Source organism: Lynx canadensis, chromosome D1 (genome assembly GCF_007474595.2).
Source record: "Lynx canadensis isolate LIC74 chromosome D1, mLynCan4.pri.v2, whole genome shotgun sequence".
Classification (NCBI taxonomy): Eukaryota; Metazoa; Chordata; class Mammalia; order Carnivora; family Felidae; genus Lynx; species Lynx canadensis.
This window is the reverse complement of record NC_044312.2, coordinates 55,658,067-55,681,480: the sequence shown is the minus strand read 5'-3', so window position 1 is coordinate 55,681,480 and position 23,414 is coordinate 55,658,067. Positions and strand designations below refer to the sequence as shown.

The following is a 23,414-nucleotide window of genomic DNA, read 5'->3' as shown; positions in this document are numbered from 1 at the left end:
TCTCAGCACCATTTCTTGGAAGGAGATACTGGCTTATGATCAGAAGTGCTGGAATTCACTACAGGAAGTGGCCATTTGAACAATGGGGAGAGGACCCTGCCCGAAGAGCCAAGGACTCCAGGTTCTGGTGGCCCCTCCAGCAATTACACGCGTAGGACGCGGGACTGGGTTCAACTCTAGCTCTACCGCTGAGGCAGGCGTGGTCCGATTTTCTGGCAAGCCATTCACCTCACTGAGCTCCGGTTTCCTCTTTTTAAGAAGGGATTATAGTATCTGCCTCAGCAGATTCCTGTGAGGATTAGATGGGGAACCAGATATTCGGCTGGCATGCAACGATTCTAACTTACTGCGTGGTAAAATGGCTGCTGCTCCGAGCCCCCTGAGTGCCCTCCCATCCAACACGTCACCACCGCCACCAACTAAAGGGTTCGGCGACGAAAGGGTTAACGTCTTGCCCGGTAGAGGAGCTCCAAGACCCTGCTGACCCTTCTGATGTGTTGGTGCCCATATTAAATTAATGGGTGTGAGTAAATGCTTTGGAAACTGCCAGGTGCTAGCTAACCCCTAGACCCACACCTCCAGCTCGGGTCCGTCTCCTGATTGTGGATATTTTGCCCTGTCTCCTGGACCCTATCTGGATGCCTCATGGGCACGGCATGCTCTCCGCTCCCAGGCTGAACTGGGTTCTGTTAAACCCAGCCCAGGAGCTGGCTGCACCGTCTGTCCCTGTCTGGCAACTCTGGTTCCCCTCAGTCCTCTAGATCCGTCCCTCCTTCCTGCCCCCACTCATCTCCTGCCCTCACCATTCCTCTGTCGATCGGATCAACCTCCTCACTGGCCCCTGCACTCCAGCCTCTCCCCCCATTCCATTCTCACACGTTGACATCCCTCGGTGATGGTTGTAACAGGCTGGGCTCCTGGGGAAGGAGATTCTGAGATGAATATTGGCTGACAGGAGGCTTATTGAGGATTGATCTCGAGATCAATCCCTGTGTGTGGTGGTGGTGGGGGGGGGGGGGGACCAAAGCAGGACTGGGCAGAGGGACAAGTTGGGCTGTGGTGCAGACCCCCCGAAGGGTTCAGCCCACCCCTCAGGGAGCTCTGTAGTTGGAATGAATTTTCACAAGTTGAACCAAATTGAGGCATGGGGGCTAGGCAGTATACGCCCATAGGGACCAGTCACTAGATGTGGGCTGGTCCCAGCAAGGGGACTGACATTAGGTGAGAAGGGTCTCTTCAGCCTAAGGCAACCGGCAGGGAGAGCATCTCGGCTTGTGAGCTGTCAGTCATCAGGGGGATGAATGTCCCAGTCTGAGTGGGGAGGCACGGGGAACTGGGTGGTGTATACGGTGCCCCCTAAAGGTGCTTTGGGTAGGGTAGATCCTCAGGAATGTTTGTTGCGTGATGAACAGATGAACCCTCCATTGCCTTCTACATACATTTTGAATCAGCACATGAGGTTCTGCGTGATCTGCCCCCAAATGTCCTCTCCATCCTGCTCTCATCTCTCACCCCGCCCCACTTGCTCTCCGCTCTCTTCCCATATTGTGCTTCTCGCAGTTTCCCAAGCCCCACGTGCCATTTCACACCTCCCTGCTTTCACACATGCTATTTCATCTGCCCGGGATGCCTTTAAATGGAAGAAGAAATCCTACTCTCTCCTTGCAGCCCACCCCTGCTCCTCCATCGAGATTCTGGCCAAGCTCTGCCTCCCCCGGGGAAACCTTCCACCGATTCCTCTGCACGTGCTGCTGCTCCCACCACACCCAGGGCGATGAGATCTTCGTCCAGGCTCCGATCCCTGGGGCCTGGTGCCTCGAGGGCCCTCGGCAGCCCAGGACGCATTGCGGAGCTGTGGTAGGAGAGTGTCGGGAATGGCAGCCAGGGAGAAGGAACAGTAAAATGCTGAGCCCGGAAGCTGGAAAGTTCGGGCACGCTGGGAGAGGGCCTCGCAGTGTCTCATGCTGCCCAACGTGACTGTCGTTGTCATCCTTCTCCCCCACTGCCGTCATCACCATCATCATCCTGTCAGCAAGGCCACACTGTTGAGTGCTTACTATATACCAGGCACTGGGCCAAGGTTTTTACAGACACTCCATTTAACCCTGTTTTATCCTCACTATTAATAAATGCCCCCCAACAGTAGGGGTTATTATTAAGTTCAGGAAGGTTAAGAGCTCTGCCCAAGGTCAAACAGCTGGTTAATGGTCTGTCTGGCCCAAGGACTATTCACTTACCAGCAGGCAGCTGGGCCACACTGACCTCATCCCTTCCTGCCCCTCCCGTCCCATCACCGTCTGTGGGAACTTTTTTCGTAAATGAAAGGACATTCCGCCAAGAAGTTGTAGGGTGGACCCGGCTGCCGCCCCGAGAGAACTGGAAGGGGTCTTGGGAGAGGATGGGGGAGCACATTCGGAATCGCATCTGCCCTTCCGGGTCAGACCAAGATGGCGTTTGATTCAGCTACAGCTACGAGTGCTGCTTGAAGAGGCTTGTCTGAAAATAGGAAATCTGAAGCCCTGAAGGGAAGGAGCCCCATTCAGGGTCACACTGTGTTACAGCCTGGACTCTGGGCTCCCAGACCAGGGCCCTGCCCACTGCCAGGCTGCAGCAACAAAGGCCCCCTTTAACGGAAATTTGGGGATTCAGGGAAAAGCCCCTCTTCACCAGCCCAAAGGTGTACCTCCCAAGGCTGCTGGGATGTGAGGAGTCCCTCCAGGGTGATGAGCCTCCTGACCTTTGACTCAGGCCCAAAGTCTCCACCCCAGCTGGAAGCCACCCGACCAGCTCCCTCGTCTCAGGAAATGCACAAGCAGCCAGGGACTGACTCCGAGGAGGCTCTGGGAGTGAGCAAACCCCAAATGTGGTCATGACAGGGCCAGATGAACAAACAAGAGGCAGCATAACCCAGTGAGAGGATTTAGCCAGACTGGTTTTAATCAGGCTCCAAGTGTACTGGCCAACTACAAAATGGAGTGGCTATCTGGCGAGGTTGTTGTAAGGATTCGACGAGATAGACATTGAGGGTGTTTGATGAGGCAACAGGCCCGGTGCCCAGAAGGGGATGTAGGTGGCAGCTGGAATATAACTGAATTTGGGGTTGGGGGGGGAGGGGCACCCGGGTGACTCAGTCGGTTAAGCGTCCGACTTCAGCTCAGGTCATGATCTCACGGTTTGTGAGTTCAAGCCCTGCATCGGGCTCTGTGCTGACAGCTCGGAGCCTAGAACCTGCGTCAGTTTCTGTGTCTCCCTCTCTCTCTGCCCCTCCCCCACTTGCACTGTCTCTCTTTCTCTCAAAAATGAATAAACATTAAAAAAATGTAAAAAAGCAACTGAACCTGGGGTTGCACAGAGCCAGTGGATTTGTCCACATCTCTCCTATCCTGGCTGGACAACACAGAAACTCCTTGGGCTGGCACCTGGGACACTCCCCTGCCTTTTCACCTCTTCTCACTCAGGCCTTCTTCCAGCGGTTCCAGGGCTCTCTGTCGTCACAGAAGCTTTTACCAAAAATTTGCCTTCTGGTCTGTCTCCCCAACTTGGCAATGATCCCCTAAAGGAACACGACCATTTCTGGCTCTCCTGTGTCCCCAGAATCCAGCACAAGGCCTGGCCAGGGTTCCCAATGCTGAGGGTTTATTGAATTACACAGAGCTCTCTAGCTTCTGAAGGCAGGCCTCCCAGTGGTTGGGGGTTGGAGGAAGAAAGATACAGGGTGAGGACGGCCTTTCTGCTAGAACTCTCCAAAGGCAGAAGGGAGCTGCAGATGTGGTGAGTTTCTTGGATGCCTCCAAGCAGAACCTGGGTGGGTATTTGGCAGTCACGTAATCACCAAGGACACCTGGATCGCAAAATCTATGCACCTAGGAAGAATGTCTGAGTTGGAAAGCCACCCAGAGGCCCTCGAGCTCAACCTCCTTAACATGCAAATGGGGAGACCGAGGCCCCAGGGTACCTAGGGTGAGCCAATGCCAGATCCAGGATGAGGAGCAGGTCCCCTGGCTCTGCAGAGAGAGGGCAGGTACCATTAACATCCATTTCACAAAAGGAGAAAGTGAGGCCCAGAAAGGGGCCGAAATTTGCTGAGGTCACCGATAGAGTGGGCGATCGACAGGCATCCATCTCCCCGGCTTCAGGGCTCCGCCATGGCTGTCTAGGCTCAAAGGTTTCTGGCTGGAGAAGTAGGAGCCAGAGGACTGATCCCCACCCTTAGAGAGGCTGGAACGAGTCACATTTCCTGGGGCCATCCTTCAGTGCCTCTCGGCTGGAAAAGGCACCACGTGTGCCCCAACCCAGCTCCACCAGCCAAAACACCAAAACTCCAGGAGGGGAGGCCTGCAAGGCACTTCTTACCCAGCTACCGAGAGTCTGAGGAGGAAAGGGGCTCGGAAAGGGGAGCGGCTGCTCCAGCAGCTTGCCGCCATCCCAGCCTGGCCAGGCGGGCCTCGACCCCAAGCCCGTTCTCTCAAGAGAAAGGCGGGGACAGACACCATTGCAGAGGGGAGATTCTGCTAACCTGGGAAAGTGGGGCAGGAGGGAGGAAACATGTGCCAGCACTCAGCGCAAGTGACAGACTCTGGGCAGCCCTGCCTCTCACTAGTTGGGGGGCCTTCGAGAGCTGGGAGAAGAAACAGCTCAGTTTTACACATCCCTCAGCTGTGCTCCCATCAGCCCCCCTGCTGTCCTCCCAGGGACCCCCTCCCTACCCTAGTACTCATCCTCCAAGTTGCCGCACTCATTGGCCCTACCCTGTCTTTATAGCACCAAACAACCTTAACTTGAGGTACGTGGGTGTCTCAGTTGGTTAAGCGCCAACTTCGGCTCAGGTCATGATCTCACGGTTCGTGGGTTCAAGCCCTGCGTCAGGCTCTGGTGCTGACAGCTTGGAGCCTGGAGTCTGCTTCCAATCCTGTGTCTCCTCTCTCTGCCCCTCCCCCACTCATGCTGTGTCTCTCTCTGTCAAAAATAAAATAATAATTAAAAAAAAAAAAAAAAAACCTAACTTGACATGACCTCTCATGCCTCCATGTCTTCCACATGCTGTTCCTCGCCTGGAATGCTGTTCCCTCCCTTGTCCCCCTAAGTTTTACTCATCCTTTACTCCTTCAGCTGAGGCTTTCCTGAGAGGCTACCCAGGCGCTCCCATCCAGCCCTCCCCTGCTCCCTGAGGCAGGTCACATGCCACCTGTCCTAACTTCCCCCAGCCCAGGTGCCTCCTTCACTCTGTCACAGGGCAGGTCTCATCGTGGTAACTGTCTGCGTCTGCCCTCCCCCACAGACTGGAATGGAAGCCTCTAGAAAACAAGGTTAGGCTGTGATTTAGGCAACATCCACAGATGCGGCAAAGAGTTGACCACAAAGGATTAACTCATTCATTCATTCATTCCACAAATAATGACCAAACATTGACCATGTGCCAGGAACTGTTCTATGTGCAGGAGACAGAGCAGGAACAAAACAGACGAAATTCCCACTGCATGATTACCATTCTGTGGGGGATAGGGAATGAGAGGTAGACGATAGTGAAAATGTAATAGTCCAAATACGCTTGGATGGTGACAGGCGCGATGAAGAAAGTAAAACAGTGTTTCTTGAACCAGGAACTGCAGAGAGGGAGGCGGGTTTCAGACAGGCACAGTAGGCTGGAGGGAGGTACATTCCAGACCCACTCACCTGTAGGGCCCTCTCGTCGCATTCCCTCAAGCTGCCAGGCGCTGCGGGAAGTAGGCATGTGGGAAGGAAGCCTTGGGGGCCCCCTGGAAGTGCCAGACGTCTCTCCCACCCACAGGCACACTTCCTGGCTCTCCAGGAATTCGATTCAGCAACAGTTACTGAGCAGTTAGTTATGAAACAGTCACAATAGCTGCCATTTATTGCGAGCCTGGAGGATTCCAGGGGCAGAGATGGCCTCCCTCTCTCATGGAGCCTCTCAACAGCCTGGTGAGGTGGGGGACTTGTCCAGAGTCACGCAGCTAGTCCCTGGCCTAGCTGGATTTGGACCTAGGTCTGGTGACTCCTGGGGCCATGTACTTCTCACCACAGCCCACAGCCGCCCAAGTAAGTGGTCCCACTGATGGAAAGAGCCAGGACCTAAGTCTGGATTCCAAGGTCCTCATCCCAGCATGGGGTTGCTGAGTTCAGAGGAGCCTCTGAAGTCCTTTGGGCCTCAGTTTCCCTTTGTGTCAAGAGGAGCCCATTAACCCAGCTCACCTGACAGTGTTGCTATGAGCATGAGATGAGATTCAGTGTGCAAGTATGTTAGGAAATACGACCACAACACAATAGTCAGCTCCTCCACCCCGAGGGCCCCCCCGGTCCACCCTCCTTATCCTTCTGACCCTGCCCTGCTGTTGGGGCCTAAACCAAGCTGGCCAACAACTCACAGCAGGTTTACTGCTGAGCTCAGGCAGAAGCAAAAGCCTCTGTGAACCCTGATGACCTCACAGCCCGGCAGACAGAAAGCCAGTGTCAAGGCCAGGGGTGGAGCTGAGAGCAGCATTGCCAATCTGGGGAAAGATGAGTTCCAGGTCAAGGGTCAGGGGTCCTGGAAGTTCATGCTGAGGCAAGATGACTCAGTAACATCCCTATTCCCCTCCCCGGAGGGGAGAGCCAGCTGCTGTTCCCATGCTAAGAGGGGAGGCAACACCAGCATTCGCGAAGGACCTACTATGTGTTGGTGCTTTTTCAGGCATTACTTAATTTAGTCTACGAATGACACAGAAGGATTAAGGTCTATGCTCGATAACGCATAATGAGTATATTAGTTTGCTCAGGCTGCCATAACCAAGTACTACAGACTGGATGCCTTAAACAGAATTTTTTTTTTTTCCTCACAGTTCTTCAGGCTAGAAATCTGAGATCAAGCTGTCAGCAGGGTTGGTTCCTTCTGAGACCTCTCTCCTTGGCCTGTAAGAGGCCATCTTTATATTCACATGGCATTCTCCATCTATACGTGTCCAAATGTCCCCTTCTTATAAGGACGACGGTCATACTGGAATTGGGTCCACCCTAATGATCTCATTTTAATTTAATTACTTCTGTAAAGACCATATCTTCAAATATAGGCACATTCTGAGGTACTGGGGGACAGGACTTGAACATACAGAACTGGGGGGGGGGGTGGCTGGCAGGGCAGTCAATTCAGCCTATAACAACGATTAAGTGGCAAAGCCAGACTTTGACTTTGGGTCTGCCTGCCTCAAACATCTGCCCTCTTTCTATCATACCCAAACATTTCTTCTTCTTCTCCTCTGAACCCAAACATTTCCCAATGGCCAGCCACAAAGGGGAACTAACATACTGTAGGCATCTACTGTAAATCAGGGGCTTTGCCCCACTGCTTCATGGAAAACAACAACCCTGTGAGGTGGGCACCTTAAAGAAACTGAGGCTGAGACAAGAGAAGTGTTCTGATGGCACACGGGGAGTGAGTAGCCGAGGCAGGGCAAGAACACGCGTGCTTGACCCTCTCCACCCTGCCATGCTGCTTTCCCTCCCAAGCAATATTCACATTACTCAAAGGTGGTTCGGCCACACAGCAGTATGGCAGTGTGGCCAAATGGAGCACGGCATTCCAGGCCGGGGCAGAGGGCTGGTCAGGCATGAACTACTTAACTGTCAGGGTACCCTGGGCAGAATAGAGAACACCAAGGGAAGTTAAGGGAAATGCAGAATATTAAATTCTTTTATAATCAGTAAAGCACTTCTGACGCGTACCAGCCCTATTCTCCGCCATCAGTCATTCCTTTGAGAGTTAGGTCAACACTAGAAACCAGAATTTTCTGGTGGAAGTGGAAAAACTCCTCCTGACCTAGAAGGTGCTGGACAAGGAGTTTCCTTCCTTTGAAAAGACAAGCCACGTCTAAGGAGTTGTAACTCAGAGCGGAGGGGGCAGGGCTGGAAGGGGCCTGAGAAATCATACCCACCAAGCCCCTTACCATACAGATAGAGACACCAATACCCAGGGACAAGGATTTACCCAGGTTTGTGCAGTAAGCTGGGTCAGAGCCAGGCCTGGAACTCCAGGATCCTGCCTCCAGACTACATCTGCCCATGCCCCGACCTCACCAGAACCAGCCCCCCCACGACCATCCATCCGTTGCCTCATCCCAGGAGGGCTTCCTGTGAGTTCAAGGCTGCTTGGTCTGCTGGTTGCCCCTAGAGATAAGAATCCCAGAACAGTGCACCAAAGTCCCTAGAGGGCCTAACCTGCCCTTCCCTGTCCTGCTCTGCCTGGGCTGGGCTGAACGAGACTGGGGGCCATCCCTCTTGAAGATGCCTCATCTACTGGCCTGTCCAGGGCCAGGCTAGCTGACCTTGGTGTCCATTGCAGGGTCTGGTTGGGCCCCTTTCCATGAACTGGGGGGAAGGGGCCTCGTGGCATAATTGGAACTCCCTCCACCCTGAACTCCCATGTGAGTGAAGAGGTTAAGAGTACAGACTCTGGGGGCATCTGGGTGGCTCAGTCAATTAAGCTTCCGACTTCGGCTCAGGTCATGACCTTGCGGTTCTTACGTTGGAGCCCCACATCTGGCTCTGTACTGACAGCTCAGAGCCTGGAGCCTGCTTCAGATTCTGTGTCTCCTTCTCCCTCTGCCCCTCCCCTGCTCTCTCTTTCCTTCTCTCTCTCAAAAATAAATAAATATTTAAAAAAGAAAAAAAACCACAGCGGCGCCTAGCTGGCTATGTCTGTTAAGCATCTAACTTCGGTCAGTCATAATCTCATGGTTCATGAGTTCGAGCCCTCCATCAGGCTCTGTGCTGACAGCTCAGAGCCTAGAGCCTACTTTGGATTCTGTGTCTCCCTCTCTCTGCCCTCCCCCACTCCCACTCTGCCTCTCTCTGTCAAAAGTAAATAAACATTAAAAAAAAAAAAAAAGCACAGACTCTGAAACCAGAAGGGTTAGAGTCCAGTCTATTCCATGTCCTAATTCCATGAAGCAAGTTTTTTAACTTCCCTATGCCTGTTTCCCTTTCTATAAAATAGAGATGACAGCAACAGAGCCTTCCACATGGAGATGCAAGGATTCGATGAGTTAAAACAAGAACCGTGTCTTGCCCGTTACGAACTTCGGCTAAGTTGTTAACTGAAGCCACTCTCACAGGCGCCCAGAGCACAAAAACTAACCTCAAGTCCCAGTTCTGCCACTTTCTCACTGTGTGAACCTGGACAACCACTTCTGGTCTCTGACCCTCAGTCTGTGAAATGAGGGCATGAGCGCCAGCGCCACCCCCCCCCCCCGCCCCGCTCAGGGTCATTGTGAACATCAAAGGTGGCCACAGCGTGAACCCTGAAAAACACACACGTTTGATTCCTATGACTACCACCAGAAAATTGAAATGAAAGCATGCTGACAAACAAGTATCCTTTTTTCCTTCGTGGGTCAAGGCCTGCCCCGCAGCTCCAAATAGTAGGACTTCGATCTGGCTGGGGCGTGAGGGAGACCACTGCCCCAGCCATAGGCAGGTCACTGACACTGACTCACCAAGCTCACCCTGCGCTGAAGCAATCCTCCTTTGTATCAACATTCCCGGGGTATCTGTTCTGGTAGCACAAAGCCCACGGCTGATGAACTTTCCTCACCTACCTGGCAGGGCACCTGAGTTCCATCATGCACTGGCCTTGAGCCTGTACCCATGTGTGCATGCACACTAGTCCTGCCCTGGTCTTTCACCCTCTCCTCTCCCTCCTCCCCCTGGCCCCCTCTCCTTCACCCCTTATTTTCTACTTTCTGCATCCTTAAGACCATCCTCCTCAGGCCCAGGTTGTGAGGACAGACCTTGACCTTCCACCTCCTTAGGCCTTTAATTAGAGACGCTCTGGATGTCACTCTTTGGTGATGGGGGAGCAGTTACTGTGACTAGCAGAAACATCCAGAGTAAAGTGGAGATGATGGAAAGCACTGAAGCGCCTGGGGGCTTGTCGCCTAGTGCAGGTGACTGGCAACTATATATGGGACTGGCAGAGGCGTGGTGGGATCTGAGCGGGACGGGCAGGTGGAACCTCACCTCATGATCCCTCCAGAACAAGGAGAGGTTCAGAGTAGCAGAGGCAATGGGGCAAAGCCCCGATGGTCATGTGCCCTGGGATTGGAGCTCACGCAGAGGGTCTGGGGGCGCTGAACATGGATCAGGGCACGAACGAGGGACCGCTCAGCAGGTGAGCTGAAGCTGAACCAGGTGAGAAGCTGTTGGCAGGGGTGAGCATAGAGGCGCATGGTCAGGTGCTCCCAGCTTCTCAGGTCCTACAGCCCAAGATTTCAACCTCCATTTAGCCATTCCCAAGCCATAGAACAACTTCCCCTCTCTGAGCCTCAGTTTCCCCAACTATAAAATCAGACTAATAATTGCATCCACTTTGTCGCGAGCTTTCACAGAGGGGATACCAGCATCTATGACATTTAGCACCGTGCCTGGCGCCCGGAGAGAACTCGGTAAATATTAGCCCCTTTTCTTGCCCGCAACTGCATTACCCTCTGGTCTCAGCTCTGAGGGCAGGTGTCTGAACTGAGTCACCCCTATTATTCAAGAAGGCTTTACTGAACACCTACTTCTAAAACATATACTGTGAGGCACCTGGCTGGCTCAGTCAGTTGAGGGTCCAACTCTATCTCAGCTCGGGTCTTGATTTCAGGGTCGTGAGTTCAAGCCCCACATTGGGCCCCACACTGGTTGTGGAGCCCACTGAAAATTAAAAAAAATTATTTTCAATTAAAAAAATTAAAATTTTATTGTGAGAGATTATTATTAATAGTAATAAACACTTACTGAGCAATTACTATGTGTCAGAATTGTGTGAACCACTTTATATAAGCGATTCCATTGAATCCCTGCCACCATCTTGCAAGGTAGTCATTTTCTTCGTTTTACAGAAAAGGAGTCTTTAAGGGGCTTAAAAGGAGAAGCAGAGCCAAAACTCAACCCCAGGTCCATGCGGCCTAACAGCAGAGCCCTTCCTCACTTTTTCTTGCTGTTCCCACAGTATTTTTTGGTCTGTCCGTTTTCCCAGCAGCCTCCCTGCTCTGTCCATTTCCCAGGGCATGAGGCAGTGAGTGCCTAAGGCAGGCTATATCATGCAGCGGAAACAGCATGAGCCTCAGAATCAGAGACCCGGGTTCAAACCCAGGCTCTTCCACTTGTGAGCTGACTGATTCGGGGCAAGTTGTTCTGACTGTCTGAGCCTCAGTTTCTTCATCTAAATTACAGAGATAATATGAAATCATGGATATGTGCACTCAGCTCAGGCTCTGACCTAAATGCCTCTTTCCTTCTCTTCATCGCACACAGGGATATGAGAACCACTTTGTGCACGTGACCTTGCTCTGGTCATGTGTGGAAGAATTACCTAGAACTTTCCGCTTATCTGGTAAACCCAGAATATAATCATCTGGCACCATCTGAAGCCCTGGAACATTGCTGCCTTCAGAAACCACAAGCATTGTTCCTATTGTTCTAGACCAAAGCAAATGCCTTCAGATGGTCTAGACCTAGGTAGGTTGAGAATTTAAGAAGAAGCCTGAAGAATCAGAGCCCAAAGGAGTGGATTCTAGTTGTGGTTCTGCCCCAACATGCTGTGTGACCCTGGACGAGCCCCTACCTTCTCTGAGCCTTGGTTTCCCCATCTGTAAAATCCGGGCTTCTAAGGCAGTTCAGCCTGTCCTGACTGTAGAGAATTCCTCCTGAAGGGTGCTTGTCCTCTCCCCCAGGCCCTAATCCTGAGCACTGATGTATGCCAGGCTAGGACAGAGAGGCTCTGTCCTCTGGGCCCCCGGGAAAATAGGCCCAAAGCAGTCAGGTTGGGTAAAATAACCTGATCAAGGTCTCCCCATCGGAACCCCAGGATAGTTGTTTGGTTACAAAGAGACTCACTGAAGTCAGACAACACTACCTTCACCCACGTATCAGCAGGAGCAAGAGGACGTGTATGCTCACAGTTGGACTCCATGGTCCCACTGCTCGCACCCCTAGACTGTGCAGGCAGGGCCTCTTATCAGCACTTTATAAAAAATTAAATGGAAAGTCAGAGCAAGGGCTTCATCAACTTGCTTGAGATTACAGCTGGCACATGGTAGGACTGAAATATTCTCTGGTCCCATGCATCTACCTTCTGTGCATCCAATCGTTACATCTCTATGATTCCAACATCCTGTGACTCTGATCGTTAGCAGCCTGTGTTCCAAACATCCGGCTACTGTTCCTTCCGAGCAATCGTGGTGTTTCTGTTTTGCTTCCAACACTCATTAAGTCTAAACGCCCATTCTTTCGGGGTGCCTGGGTAGCTCAGTGGGCTAAGCATCTTGGCTGACTCTTGGTTTTGGCTCAGATCGTGACCTCACAGTTCACGGGTTCGAGCCCCACATCAGGCTCCATGCTGACAGCACAGAGGCTGCTTGGGATTCTCTCTCTCCCTCTCATTATGACGAAGTGTGTTAAAAGCCATGACAGAAGAGGCCGAGGATGCTGCAAAAGCACCGGGCCGAACTCAGGACCCACACGTAGTGGGCCAGAGACAGCCTCCTGAACAACAGTCAGCTAAGCTGTAACTGGAGGAAGCAGTGGGCTTTAGCCAGTGTTCCAGTGAGAGAGAACAGCAGGGGCAAAGGCTGGCGGGGGGTGGGGGTGGGGGACCTCACCCAAGGAACTGAAGACGGTTGCACATATCCAGAACTCAGAGGTACAGGTGAAAGGTGAGGCAGGAGAGAGAGAGGCTGGGGCCAGATAACGCAGGCTTCTTTATGTCATGGTAAACATGGTAAGCTTCATCCTAAAAGCATCAGGGTAGATTTCAAACCAAGTAGAGGCAAGATCAGTATTGCATCTGAAAAGAAACCCTCTCACTGTTCCAAAGAGCTTGGTCTGAAGGTGATGATATGCAGGCACCTCAAGGAGGTGATTTCCATGGTCTAGGCAAGAAATGCTGTCACCTCTCTCACTGGAACACTGGCTAGGCTCAGGTGATGTGAACAGAGAGAAGGGGACAGACAGAATTGAGAAGCTTAGGGATGCCCCGACCCCCGGGGACAAGGAAGAGGAGGGAGTCCGGGATGGGTACCAGGCTCCAGGTTTATACAGCTGGGTGGGCACCTTTCCGTAAGATGAGGATTCAGGAGGGGCAGGTTTGGGTGGGAGCAAAGCTCTGAATGAAGTAAACGAAGTGTAAGGCCTATAGGACTCACTAGTGAAGAGGGTGAGCAGGCAGATTGGCCAGAGAGGTCTGACAGAGGCTGACATGAGCAGCGCCACCAGAGACAGAACATTCTTCAGCATCGGGCAGTAGCAACTGAAGGCATGGGGCAGGGAAGGGGTGAGCCACCCAGGAAACCCTGCAGAGTGAGAGGCATAGGGGATGCAGAGCAGAGCTGGGGAGCCATAGGGCTGGGAACCAAGGGGGAGCCAGCAGAGGAGAGCAAGAAGGAGCAGCTGTGGTAGGAGACAACGTGAGGGGGGAAACCAAGGAGAAAGACAGAGTCCGCTATGACAAATGTCACATGGTGAGAGTCGGTGAGGCACTGTCAGCAGCTTAGCAGTGGCAAGGACCAGTTTGTGGTTTTCTACAGGGATGAATGGGAGTGAGAAAGTGGAAACAATGAATCTAGACTGTCATTTAAGAAGCGTAACTGATGCAAGCTGGGATCTTCCGTAAATGCTCAGCAAATATTTCTAAGTGAATGCATCAGTCAGAGAGATGGCTGTGGGAGGCATTCTCTGGTTTTCTTGGCTGGTTTGACTTAAACACCAGAGATACTAAAACAGAGGTTCTCAAACTTCCCATTTTAACTTGGTGGGATGAGAAATCAATTTACAGGATTATGTCCACCTTTGCTATAGCGAATAGAATAGAATAGAATAGAATAGAATAGAATAGAATAGAATAGGGGCGCCTGGGTGGCTCAGTCGGTTGGGCGACCGACTTCGGCTCAGGTCATGATCTCACACTCCGTGAGTTCGAGCCCCGCATCGGGCTCTGTGCTGACAGCTCGGAGCTCAGAGCCTGGAGCCTGTTTCAGATTCTGTGTCTCCCTCTCTCTCTGACTCTCCCCCGTTCATGCTCTGTCTCTCTATGTCTCAAAAATAAATAAATGTCAAATAAAAAAAAATAGAATAGAATAGAATAGAATAGAATAGAATAGAATAGAATAGAAAACATCAGAGCATACTACCTGTGGTAAGGGTAAGTATTGTTCTGTCAAACTTTTGTTTCTATACCCGTGTCCCTGGTTGTGTGATACTATGCATTTCTTACTACAGGCTGTCATTTAAAAAAAAGTCTGAGGGGTGCCTGAGTGGCTCAGTTGGTTGAGCATCTGACTTCGGCTCAGGTCACGATCTCGCGGTCTGTGAGTTCCAGCCCCACGTCGGGCTCTGTGCTGACAGCTCAGAGCCTGGAACCTGCTTTGTATTCTGTGTCTTCCTCTCTCTCTGCCCCTCCCCTGCTCATGATCTGTCTCTGTCTCGAAAATAAATAAACATTAGAAAAAAAATTTTTTTAAGTCTGAAAACCTCTTGATAGAACTGGTTTGCTTATGGATAGGAATGATTCCAATGTTCTCTGAGAGTCAACTTGTGTGGGGGTAGCATTCTGTAGTCTGTTTGTCCTGGGACAGAAGGTAATAAATTGAGCACACAGCCCTTTGCACGCAATAATGTAATCATGTAACCCAAGCCTGATAACAAAGGTCCCCCGAGTTCACTGGTCCTCAAGGACTGGACCTAGTCAGGAAGTCTTCTGCACGATGGTGTAAATGAGACATCTTCTCTATAGAGGGCGCTGTAGTGCGGGGCCAAGGAGACACTGGCTGGACTGACTTTGTCAGCTGGTAATGGCCCTGCAAATATATTGTTATTAATAAGCTGCTCTTGCCCAGGTCAGTTGGTGACAAAGCCAGGACTGGAATCCCACATCTTGACCTCCAGACAGGGGCTCTTTGCCTGCTGAGGGTAGTGGTAGGATACAATCTTGGGCCTCTTTGCAAGCCAGGGTCTCCTGCTGAAAGGGCCAACCAGAGATCCAGGGGGCCAACAGAGGGAGCCTCCCTCTCTACTGTGTCTCCCTCCCCACTCCCTAGGCCAAAGCCACCTTCCTTCCATTTTTTTCTCTGCATCTGGAAAACAAATATCGTGCCTACCGAACTTTCCACACCCCACACTGTGTTCTCCGGGGCCATCCAATCAGGCTCCTGCTTCAGTTTCCCTGTCGATTTTTACAAACTCTTGTCCTATGCTATAGAATGAATAAATAAATCATAATAGTAGTAGCCAACATTCAGCAAGTGCTCACTATATTCCAGACACTGTTCTACACATTCTGCATGGATTCATTTTAATCCTTACAATAACCTTTGAGGTAGGGACTATTTTTCTCACTTTACAGATCAGAAATGTAAGGCAGGGGCTCCTGGCTGGCCTATTCAGTGAAGCATGCTACTTTTTTTTTTTTTAAGTTTATTTATTTTGAGAGAGAGCAAACGTGAGAGCAGGAGAGGCAGAGAGAAAGAGGGAGAGAGAGAATCAGAAGCAGACCCTGCACACTGTCAGCATAGATCCTGATGTTGGGCTCGATCCCATGAACCACAAGATCATGACCTGACCTGAGCTGAAATCAAGAGTCCACTGCTTAACTGACTGAGCACTCAGATGCCCCTGAAGCATGCTACTCTTTTTTTTTTTTTATGTTTATTTATTCTTGAGAGAGATAGAGACAGGGCGTCAGTGGTGGAGGGACAGAGAGAGAGAGAGAGAGTGAGACACGGAATCCAAAGCAGGCTCCAGGCTCCAAGCTGTCAGCACAGAGCCCGATGCGGAGCTCGAACTCATGAACCTCGAGATCGTGACCTGAGCCCAAGTCAGAAGCTTAACCGACAGAGCAACCCAGGTGCCCCTGAAGCATGCTACTCTTGGTCTTGGGGTTGTAGATTTGAGCCCCATCTTGGGCATAGAGATTACTTAAAAATAAACTCTTAGAAAAGAAGAAGAAATGTAAGGCACAGAGAAAAGTTTAAGAACTTGCCTACTGTGGAGCTGAGATTCACACCTCAGCAGTTTGGCCCCCAAGTTTGCACCTTGCTGTAGTGAGTAAGTGAATGAATGAACCACCTTGTTCATGACAGAGGTATCTTCACTGTCATGGAAGGACAGAGGAAGAACCCCCAGGGATAAAGTGAAGGATTGGGAAAGTCAGGAGAGGTTCCCTGGAGGTGATACTTCAGCTGAATTCTGAGTAAGAGATGGGGTGGGCTAAGGGCCACTTCTGTAGGGGGGGACAGCAGGAACAAACACACGGAGGCAGTGAGCCACTGCCAGAACCTGCAGGGATCCCCAACAGCTGGGGGAGGTCGGGGCATCAAGTCGCAGCAGGGGGCAGGGTGGAGAGCCCCCCCCCCCAAAGAAGCACAAACCAAGTGCTTCCAGGCTCAAAGGAAGAGAAACTGTGGGGAATGAAAATGTCTTTGTGGAGGAGGCAGCAGGGCTTGGAAGACCACGAGGACTGCAGCTGGCAGACTGAGCCGAGAAAGTCATTCCAGGCAGGGGAAAAAGCATGGAGGTGGGAGAGTGGGAGAGAAATATTTAGGGAAGCATTTGATTTAGCAGGAGGAGAAGGGTGTTCATCGCACAGTGACTGCTGAGGCACCAGCAAAGCCCGTGCACAGAAGTCTGCAAAGGAAGGGCTGGAGTCATTTCAGAGCCAGTTTTAAACTCTGTGTGCCCCTGGACGTGTCACTTCTGAGTCTCCGTTTCCACACCCGTAAAATGGAGATGAGAGACTACCTAAGAAGTTTGCTTAGAGGTGTAGACATGAGAATGTGTGTGGAAGGACTCTGCAAACTCTAAGGAAGTTCTGCCATGACCCCCAGTCCCCGAACGGACATCAGAATCACCACACAAGCTTTTATTTTTTTTAATTTTTTTTTTTTTTTTGAGAGACAGAGAAAGTCAGCATGAGTGGGGGAGGATCAGAGAGACAGGGAGACACAGAATCCGAAGCAGGCTCCAGGCTCCCAGCTGTCAACACAGAGCCCGACGCGGGGCTTGAGCCCACAAACTGTGAGATCATGACCTGAGCCGATGTCGGACGCCCAACCGACTGAGCCCCCCCCCCAGGCGCCCCACCACACAAGCTTTTAAAAAACAGAGCATAGGGGCGCCTGGGTGGCGCAGTCGGTTAAGCGTCCGACTTCAGCCAGGTCACGATCTCGCGGTCCGTGAGTTTGAGCCCCGCGTCGGGCTCTGGGCTGATGGCTCAGAGCCTGGAGCCTGTTTCTGATTCTGTGTCTCCCTCTCTCTCTGCCCCTCCCCCGTTCATGCTCTGTCTCTCTCTCTGTCCCAAAAATAAATAAATGTTGAAAAAAAAAAAAAAAAAAAAAAAATTTAAAAAACAGAGCATACCACAAGCCAACTCAGCTCTACGAAATCAGGGGGGGGGGGGCTAGGAAAGGCATTCTTTTTCTTCCAGCTCCTCTTTTCTATTATTTCCTCGCATAGTCCTGATGCTCTATTAACTTTACATCTGCCAGCTTCGACAGCTGAAAAGAAGAAAATGCAGCAAGAAAAATAGTTAGAGATCTGGGAGTTTCATGGAAATGCATTGAATTTGGAGGTTTTTTCTGGTCAGGCCTTGATATCCATGATGAGAGAGAGAGCTTTCTCAAAACATGGGATATGAGCAAGGCAACCAAAGGGACTACTGGTGCCTTTGACCTCCAGTCTGGAGAGTTCTGAGAGAAAAGAAATCCTCAACCAATCACCCTCAGTTATAGTATGGCCAGTCAAGTTAGTCAATTACAGGTACACAGCACCCTACAGCTTACAACATTTTCGCCTTTGTGTTGATTCATTTGATCCTCCCTACATCCCTGTGAGGTAGGGCTTCTTGTTTATTCCCATCTTACAGGTAAGAAACTGGGGCTCAGGGGATGAAAGGGACTAGCCCCAAGTCCATAGGTCGCCACGAATATAGCAACAGTTTGCTATAAGAATCTGGGGCTCTTCAGTTCCAAGGCCTCTCTTACTAGACCGCATTCTGCTTTTTGCGTGGATTGTAAGGTAGTACAAGGAACACCAGAGCCCTGTTTGTTCCATTTCTGCAGAAAACAGGTTATGTGACCTCAGACAGATCTCTTGCCTTCTCGGGCCCTCCACCACTATCAATCTGGGTGGTTGTTACAGGGATTGAATGATACAATGACCTTTAAAGTATCTAGCCGCAGTCCCTGGTATGTGATCACGGTCAGGATGACCCCAGAAGGGTGAAGAGAACGGAAGTGAGAGTGTATATGTATAAAGAGAGTGGCAACAGAATATAATGAAGGACCTACTTTACCTGGCAGAGGGCTTCTGGGGGAGGGGAATCTGAACAGAGATGAAAAATGTACAGGGGCTTCCCTCCCCCAGTTCCATGTAACTAGAGGACTAGAGCTTTAAATGTGTAAGAGGGAGTGGTCAGAAAGGAGACTGAAGAGGTGGGGGTAAGGTGGGGGCATATCTCATGGGCCTTGAATGCCGAGCCAAGGAGTTTGGCTTTTGCCTTGGAAAGGTTCTAAGCAGACAAAATGTCATGATCAGTTTTGTGGATTTGCAGTTTAGGAATGCTATTTCTGCTGCAGTATAGACAGCAGACAAGGCTGCTGGACATTCCCTCTCCAAAGCCCCAGTTAGGAAAGATCAGGGAAATGATGAACGTGGGGAAGCTGCCTCCAGCCACCAACCAAGATGTGAAGAGCTGTTCATCACGTGTCTGTTAAGTGAAAAGCCCTTTGGGGGAGCCTGGAGGCTCCAGCCCAGCGGGTAGACCCTGCATACAAAGGGCAATGGGAGTTAGCATCCCCCTTCCCCCACCCCCTGCATTCCCTGGGAGTTGATTATTAATCTCCATTGCTCAAATGCTCAGCAGGAGCCTCACTCCGTAACTCCACATCAAGGAATGTGAGTCTCCAGGCCAGGGCAAAGGGGGATTCACCAAAAGAAAGCCCCCTCCCCCACGGGGAGGGGGGCCAGAAAGTCAGGTGACCATGCCCCTGTCCCCTCTCCTCCCAAGCCTGCTGGGCTTTCCAGACTCTACACCATCCCTGATGGGAGACTTCTAGGTATAACAATAATGGCAATTTAACAATACAGGATGGCGCTTCCTGTGAAGCAGACTGAAGTTTTACTAAGTTACCTTGTTTACTTCTCACAACAGCCTCTTTTACAGAACCTCAGAGAGTTTAGGTAACTTGCCTAAGATTAGGCTACCTGCTGGCTAGCTTGGGTTGGAGCCTAAACCCAGTCCACCCTCAGGGCCCTCACCAAATGCTTTTTGGGGGTCTCCTCCCCCAGGCAGGGAGGGGGCTGTGGGAAGGGTCTGACTCCTCCTGAGGGCTCCGGGATGCACAGAGAATGATTAGGGGATGCAGAGTTGAATCTTAGTGGCCCATTTATTATAAGCTCCACTGTGAGGAGGTGACTGGATGCAAAGGAGCCTATGGTACAATTTCAAAGACTGATGCGAAGGGCTGGTTGGTCCCTCTGGCCTTCACCTCTGGCAGCTGGGTTTCTAACTCCGGGAGGACAATGGGCAGAGGAGAGGGGTGAGCTCTTCCTGTGCTGCACTGATAAGATGGGGCTCCCAGCCTTCTCCCTTCACCTCCCTAACCAGCAGGGACTCTGGGGGGTCTCAGCCCAGGTGAGTGGCGCCTTCAGGACCACACAGTGACTGGGTGCTGGGAGGACTTGCAAGAGTACTTTGTTCTCCTTGCAGCAGATTCAATTTTGCTGCCCTGAGGCCTCCTCTCCTCCTTCCCCATCTCTCTACGTGCCTCCCTCCTTCCCCAGGCAGACAGGCACACATATACACACAAGCCCCAGCAACTTTTTGTAATTAAAAAAAAAAAGTAATAAATAAGGATCAAAAAGACTGGGAGTGTGAGTCTGGGCCACTGCAGGGGGAACATTGCCCAGTCTCTGCACCCAGGGGCCCTCTCCACAACAGAAAGTTCCTGGGAGGTCCAGGGTCAAGACCAAAACCTCCCTCAACCCCTGGGCCAGATACCTGGGGGGTGCCTAACAACCTCCCTCATCCCCGTCTAAGCGTGTAGACTGGGAGACTCAAACTCACCCTGTGTGCCAACCCCACATAGGGATTTCTCCCCCGACCCCCACCTTTAAAAGTTTGGGATTGTTTTATGTCTTCCTGCCCTTACAACCATAAAAAGGGGTGAAGAGAGGATGGACTGCAGAGGGAGGAATAAACCGGTGCCGACTCACACACACAGTTTCCCTTCTTAGAAATCCAACCAGCAGTCTACGGTCCCCTTCAGAAAAAATTAGTCTGCTGTTTTCCTTCTCTCTCCCCAGGTTTTCTGCCTGAGCCTGTCTGTCTCCTCTCTGTGGGTTCGTCTTTCAGCCAGTCTTTCAGTTTCAGATTCCTGATGTACTTCTCACTAAAGTCTCTGGACCTCTTTTTCACTCATTAAAAAAAAACAAAACGGGGTTGAACTCGAGAAGAGGGGACCCTCACCCACCCAATCTCTTTCTTACCAACATCCCCCCCACCCTCTGTCTTACACACACACACACACACACTCTCTCTCTCTCTCTCTCTCTCTCTCTCTCTCTGGCGACCTCCAGATGTTCCCGACCGTGCGGCCATCTGCTGAGGTTGCTCAGGCGCTCCGGGGGAGGGGGCAGGGATCCCGGTTGCAGGAAGCTGGGAGCCAGGCCGACTGGAGTGGGCGGGAGCTGCGTGCGCACTTTTGAGACGCTCCCTAGGGTGGAACCCGGGCTCGGCTCGGGCTCGGCAGGCGGGCGGGGGGCGGGGCGGGCGCGCGCCGGGAAAGCCGGCACTTTGGCGACACTCCCTAGGTCGCCAAGCTGCGGGCCCGAGCCGCCACTGGGCGCCTGGCAGGCGGGGCCGCGGGGCGGGGGGGTGGGGGGGAGTGGGCTCCCAGCGGCTGGCGGGGGCCGGGGGGGCGGGCCGCGCCGCGCGGAGAAAAGCGCCGGCCGAAGGGCCCGCGGCCGGGCCGCCTGGGTGAGCGCGCCGAGGCGGCTGCGGCGCAGGCTTCCAGGTGGGTGCGGGTCCCGGGTGGAGCGAGAGTCTGCGCTGCGGGAGAAGGTCCGGATCCCACGACCCCAACCTCGTCGCCCCATCCGGCGAGCAGGCGGGCGGCGCTGGACTCTGGGGGCGGGCCCAGGGCCCCTCAACTTTTCGTGGACCCAGGGCGTCGGCAGCCGCTGCCGGACGCCCCGGCCTCGGCCGGGGTAGGGAGCCCGAACTAAGGGGAGAGGGCTTCCAGGAGACAAAGGCTCTGACCGGGGGCCGGCGCCTCTGGGGTCTTTGTGCGGACACGTGCATCACGCGTTTGTGGGTCTTTGTGGATTTGGATCCGGGGACGTGCATCTGCTTGCGCCTTTGTGTATTTGTGGCTTTGCGTGGCTGTTTGGTGCCTGTGTCCACGTTCTGTGGGCTAGCGTTTGGGTGTGGGTGGGCGCATCGTTGTGTGTCCGCGTACGTGGTCTGTGCCTGTCGACGTGTCTGGGTTGGGTGTCTGTGGAGTGTATGCGCGCCTAGATCCAGACACCGCCCCAGCTCCTCGCTCCCCTGCTGTCCACCGGGGCCCCAGACTTGACTTCAAACTTTTCTCCTGGTTCCTCGGGCAACAGCCCTGGTCCTCCTCCCCCTGCAGCCCGGGCAGGGGCGCTGGCAGCCCTCCCCTCCTTCACCTCCTGGGGTCCTTAGTGCCGCGAGGGGATAGGATGGGGGGGGGGGATTGGTCAGCCGCGCTAGCGGACTGGCCCGGGGCTGGGAGGAGCGTGCCGGACGCCCCAGCCGAACCAGCTCGGACGAGAGAGAGAAGCGGCCAGTCCTGGGCCCCGGCGGGGGGCTGGAGACAGGAAAGGAGCCGGCAGCTGGGTTTGCCCGCCCTGATCTTCTCGGTGCGAGTGTATGTGACCGAGGGAGACGTGTCTGCTCGGCGGAGAGGCCGGCCCCAGCCCCCGGCTCCGCTTTGAGATCCGCTCTCCGCTGGCGTCCCGCCCCCGGGGGCTGGTGGGGGGACCAGCCCTCCGATCCTGTAGGTGAGGAGGCGACGGCTTCTGGGCTCCTGGGATCCGGGCGCGTCCGCGGCGCCGGCTCCAGTACCCTCAGCTGGCCTGCAGAGAGCAGGAACCGGGCACCTACTGGTTTCCGATGGGACGGCCACGGGCCCACAGTCCGGCTCTGGGCGAGTTGCTCAGCCTCTCGGAGTCACAGTCACCCTGTTGTGAGTGGGGGCGAGGAGCTTGCGGTGGGGATTACCTGTGCCGCGGGAACCCGCCTGAGAGCCTGCCGCCCACACTTGGCCGGGGCGAGGAGGTGACTCAGGAACTCTTCTCCCATCCTTCCTCCCTGCCTGCTCTACCCTTCAGAGAAGTCCAGACTTGCGGAGCCTAGGTCTGATAGTGAGGGAGGGCTCAGGGGTGGGACTCTGCTGGGCCTTTGATCCTGAGTGGGAAGATAGTAGCCCTTACACTTTCACTCCCCTGCCCCCCTCACCCCCTACCCTGCACCAGTCTTTAACCTAGAATTTTACCAGATGCTGCAGATGTGAAGGAGGTCCACGAGCCACTCACATAGGAAGGAGGCTACCATGGGCTCTATCCGTTCCCCTAATGGGCTTCAGTTTACCTTCTGGAAAGGGAGGTGTTGACTTCTCCCCTCCCTTGCTGTTGTTGCTGACTGGTTGAGACCCCAGAACCTGGGGACACTTTGATGTTTAACACACACCTCCATTCTGACTTGAGAAGTTCCCAGGCACTAATTTGCTGTGTTGAATGAGGGGGAGGAGAGGTGTCTTTGAAGTTAGGGAGGGATGAAGTGAGGGGGGCCTGGAGCCCCTGCAGCCCTGGAAGGGAAGGCTGGAACTCGGCAGCCAGGGGAAGCCGGGGAATATGTCCAGGAAGCAGGAAGTGTCTCCCACTGAGGAACACCACTGCATGGCTCTGTGTTTTCTGATAACACAGACAGAGGTGGTCAGCATTGTGGACTATCAGATGCAAGGTGTGTGTTTGGGGGGTGGGAATTGGACTTCAGCAGGAAGGGAAGGCAGGGGCCAAAGATGAGGGCCTTGAATGCCAGGCTTAGGAGCTGGAATTTGAACCTGTAGGCGGTAGAGAGCTGCCGGAGGGTTTAAGCAGGCATAATAGAGTGGGATTGGTAATTCTAAGGAAACTTCCTCTGGTTTGTGGGTGGTGTTGGAGACTGGGAGACCAGTCTGCAGGCAGAGTTAGTCAAGAACCTAGATTTTACCCCCACTCCATTGCTTCCTAGCCCTGTGGCCTCGGGCAGGTGACTTTACCTCTGGTTCTTAGTCTCCTCATCCTTCAAATGTGAATGGTAGTAATTCCCGTCTCACTGATCTGTTGTGTCAAGTGGCGTAATGAATTACGTGTGCTAACAAAATGAC

General features: G+C 52.9%; 1 protein-coding gene across 1 annotated transcript in view; it reads right to left on the bottom strand.

Annotated features, from left to right (window-relative positions):
* LOC115526241 (guanylate cyclase D-like) overlaps positions 1-21,120 on the bottom strand; it is a 102,831-nt gene extending 81,711 nt beyond the window's left edge. Inside the window, 1 exon segment of the mRNA XM_032595070.1 lies at positions 20,613-21,120. Coding sequence (XP_032450961.1) covers positions 20,613-21,120 — 508 coding nt within the window.
* Between the last annotated feature and the right edge of the window lie 2,294 nt (positions 21,121-23,414).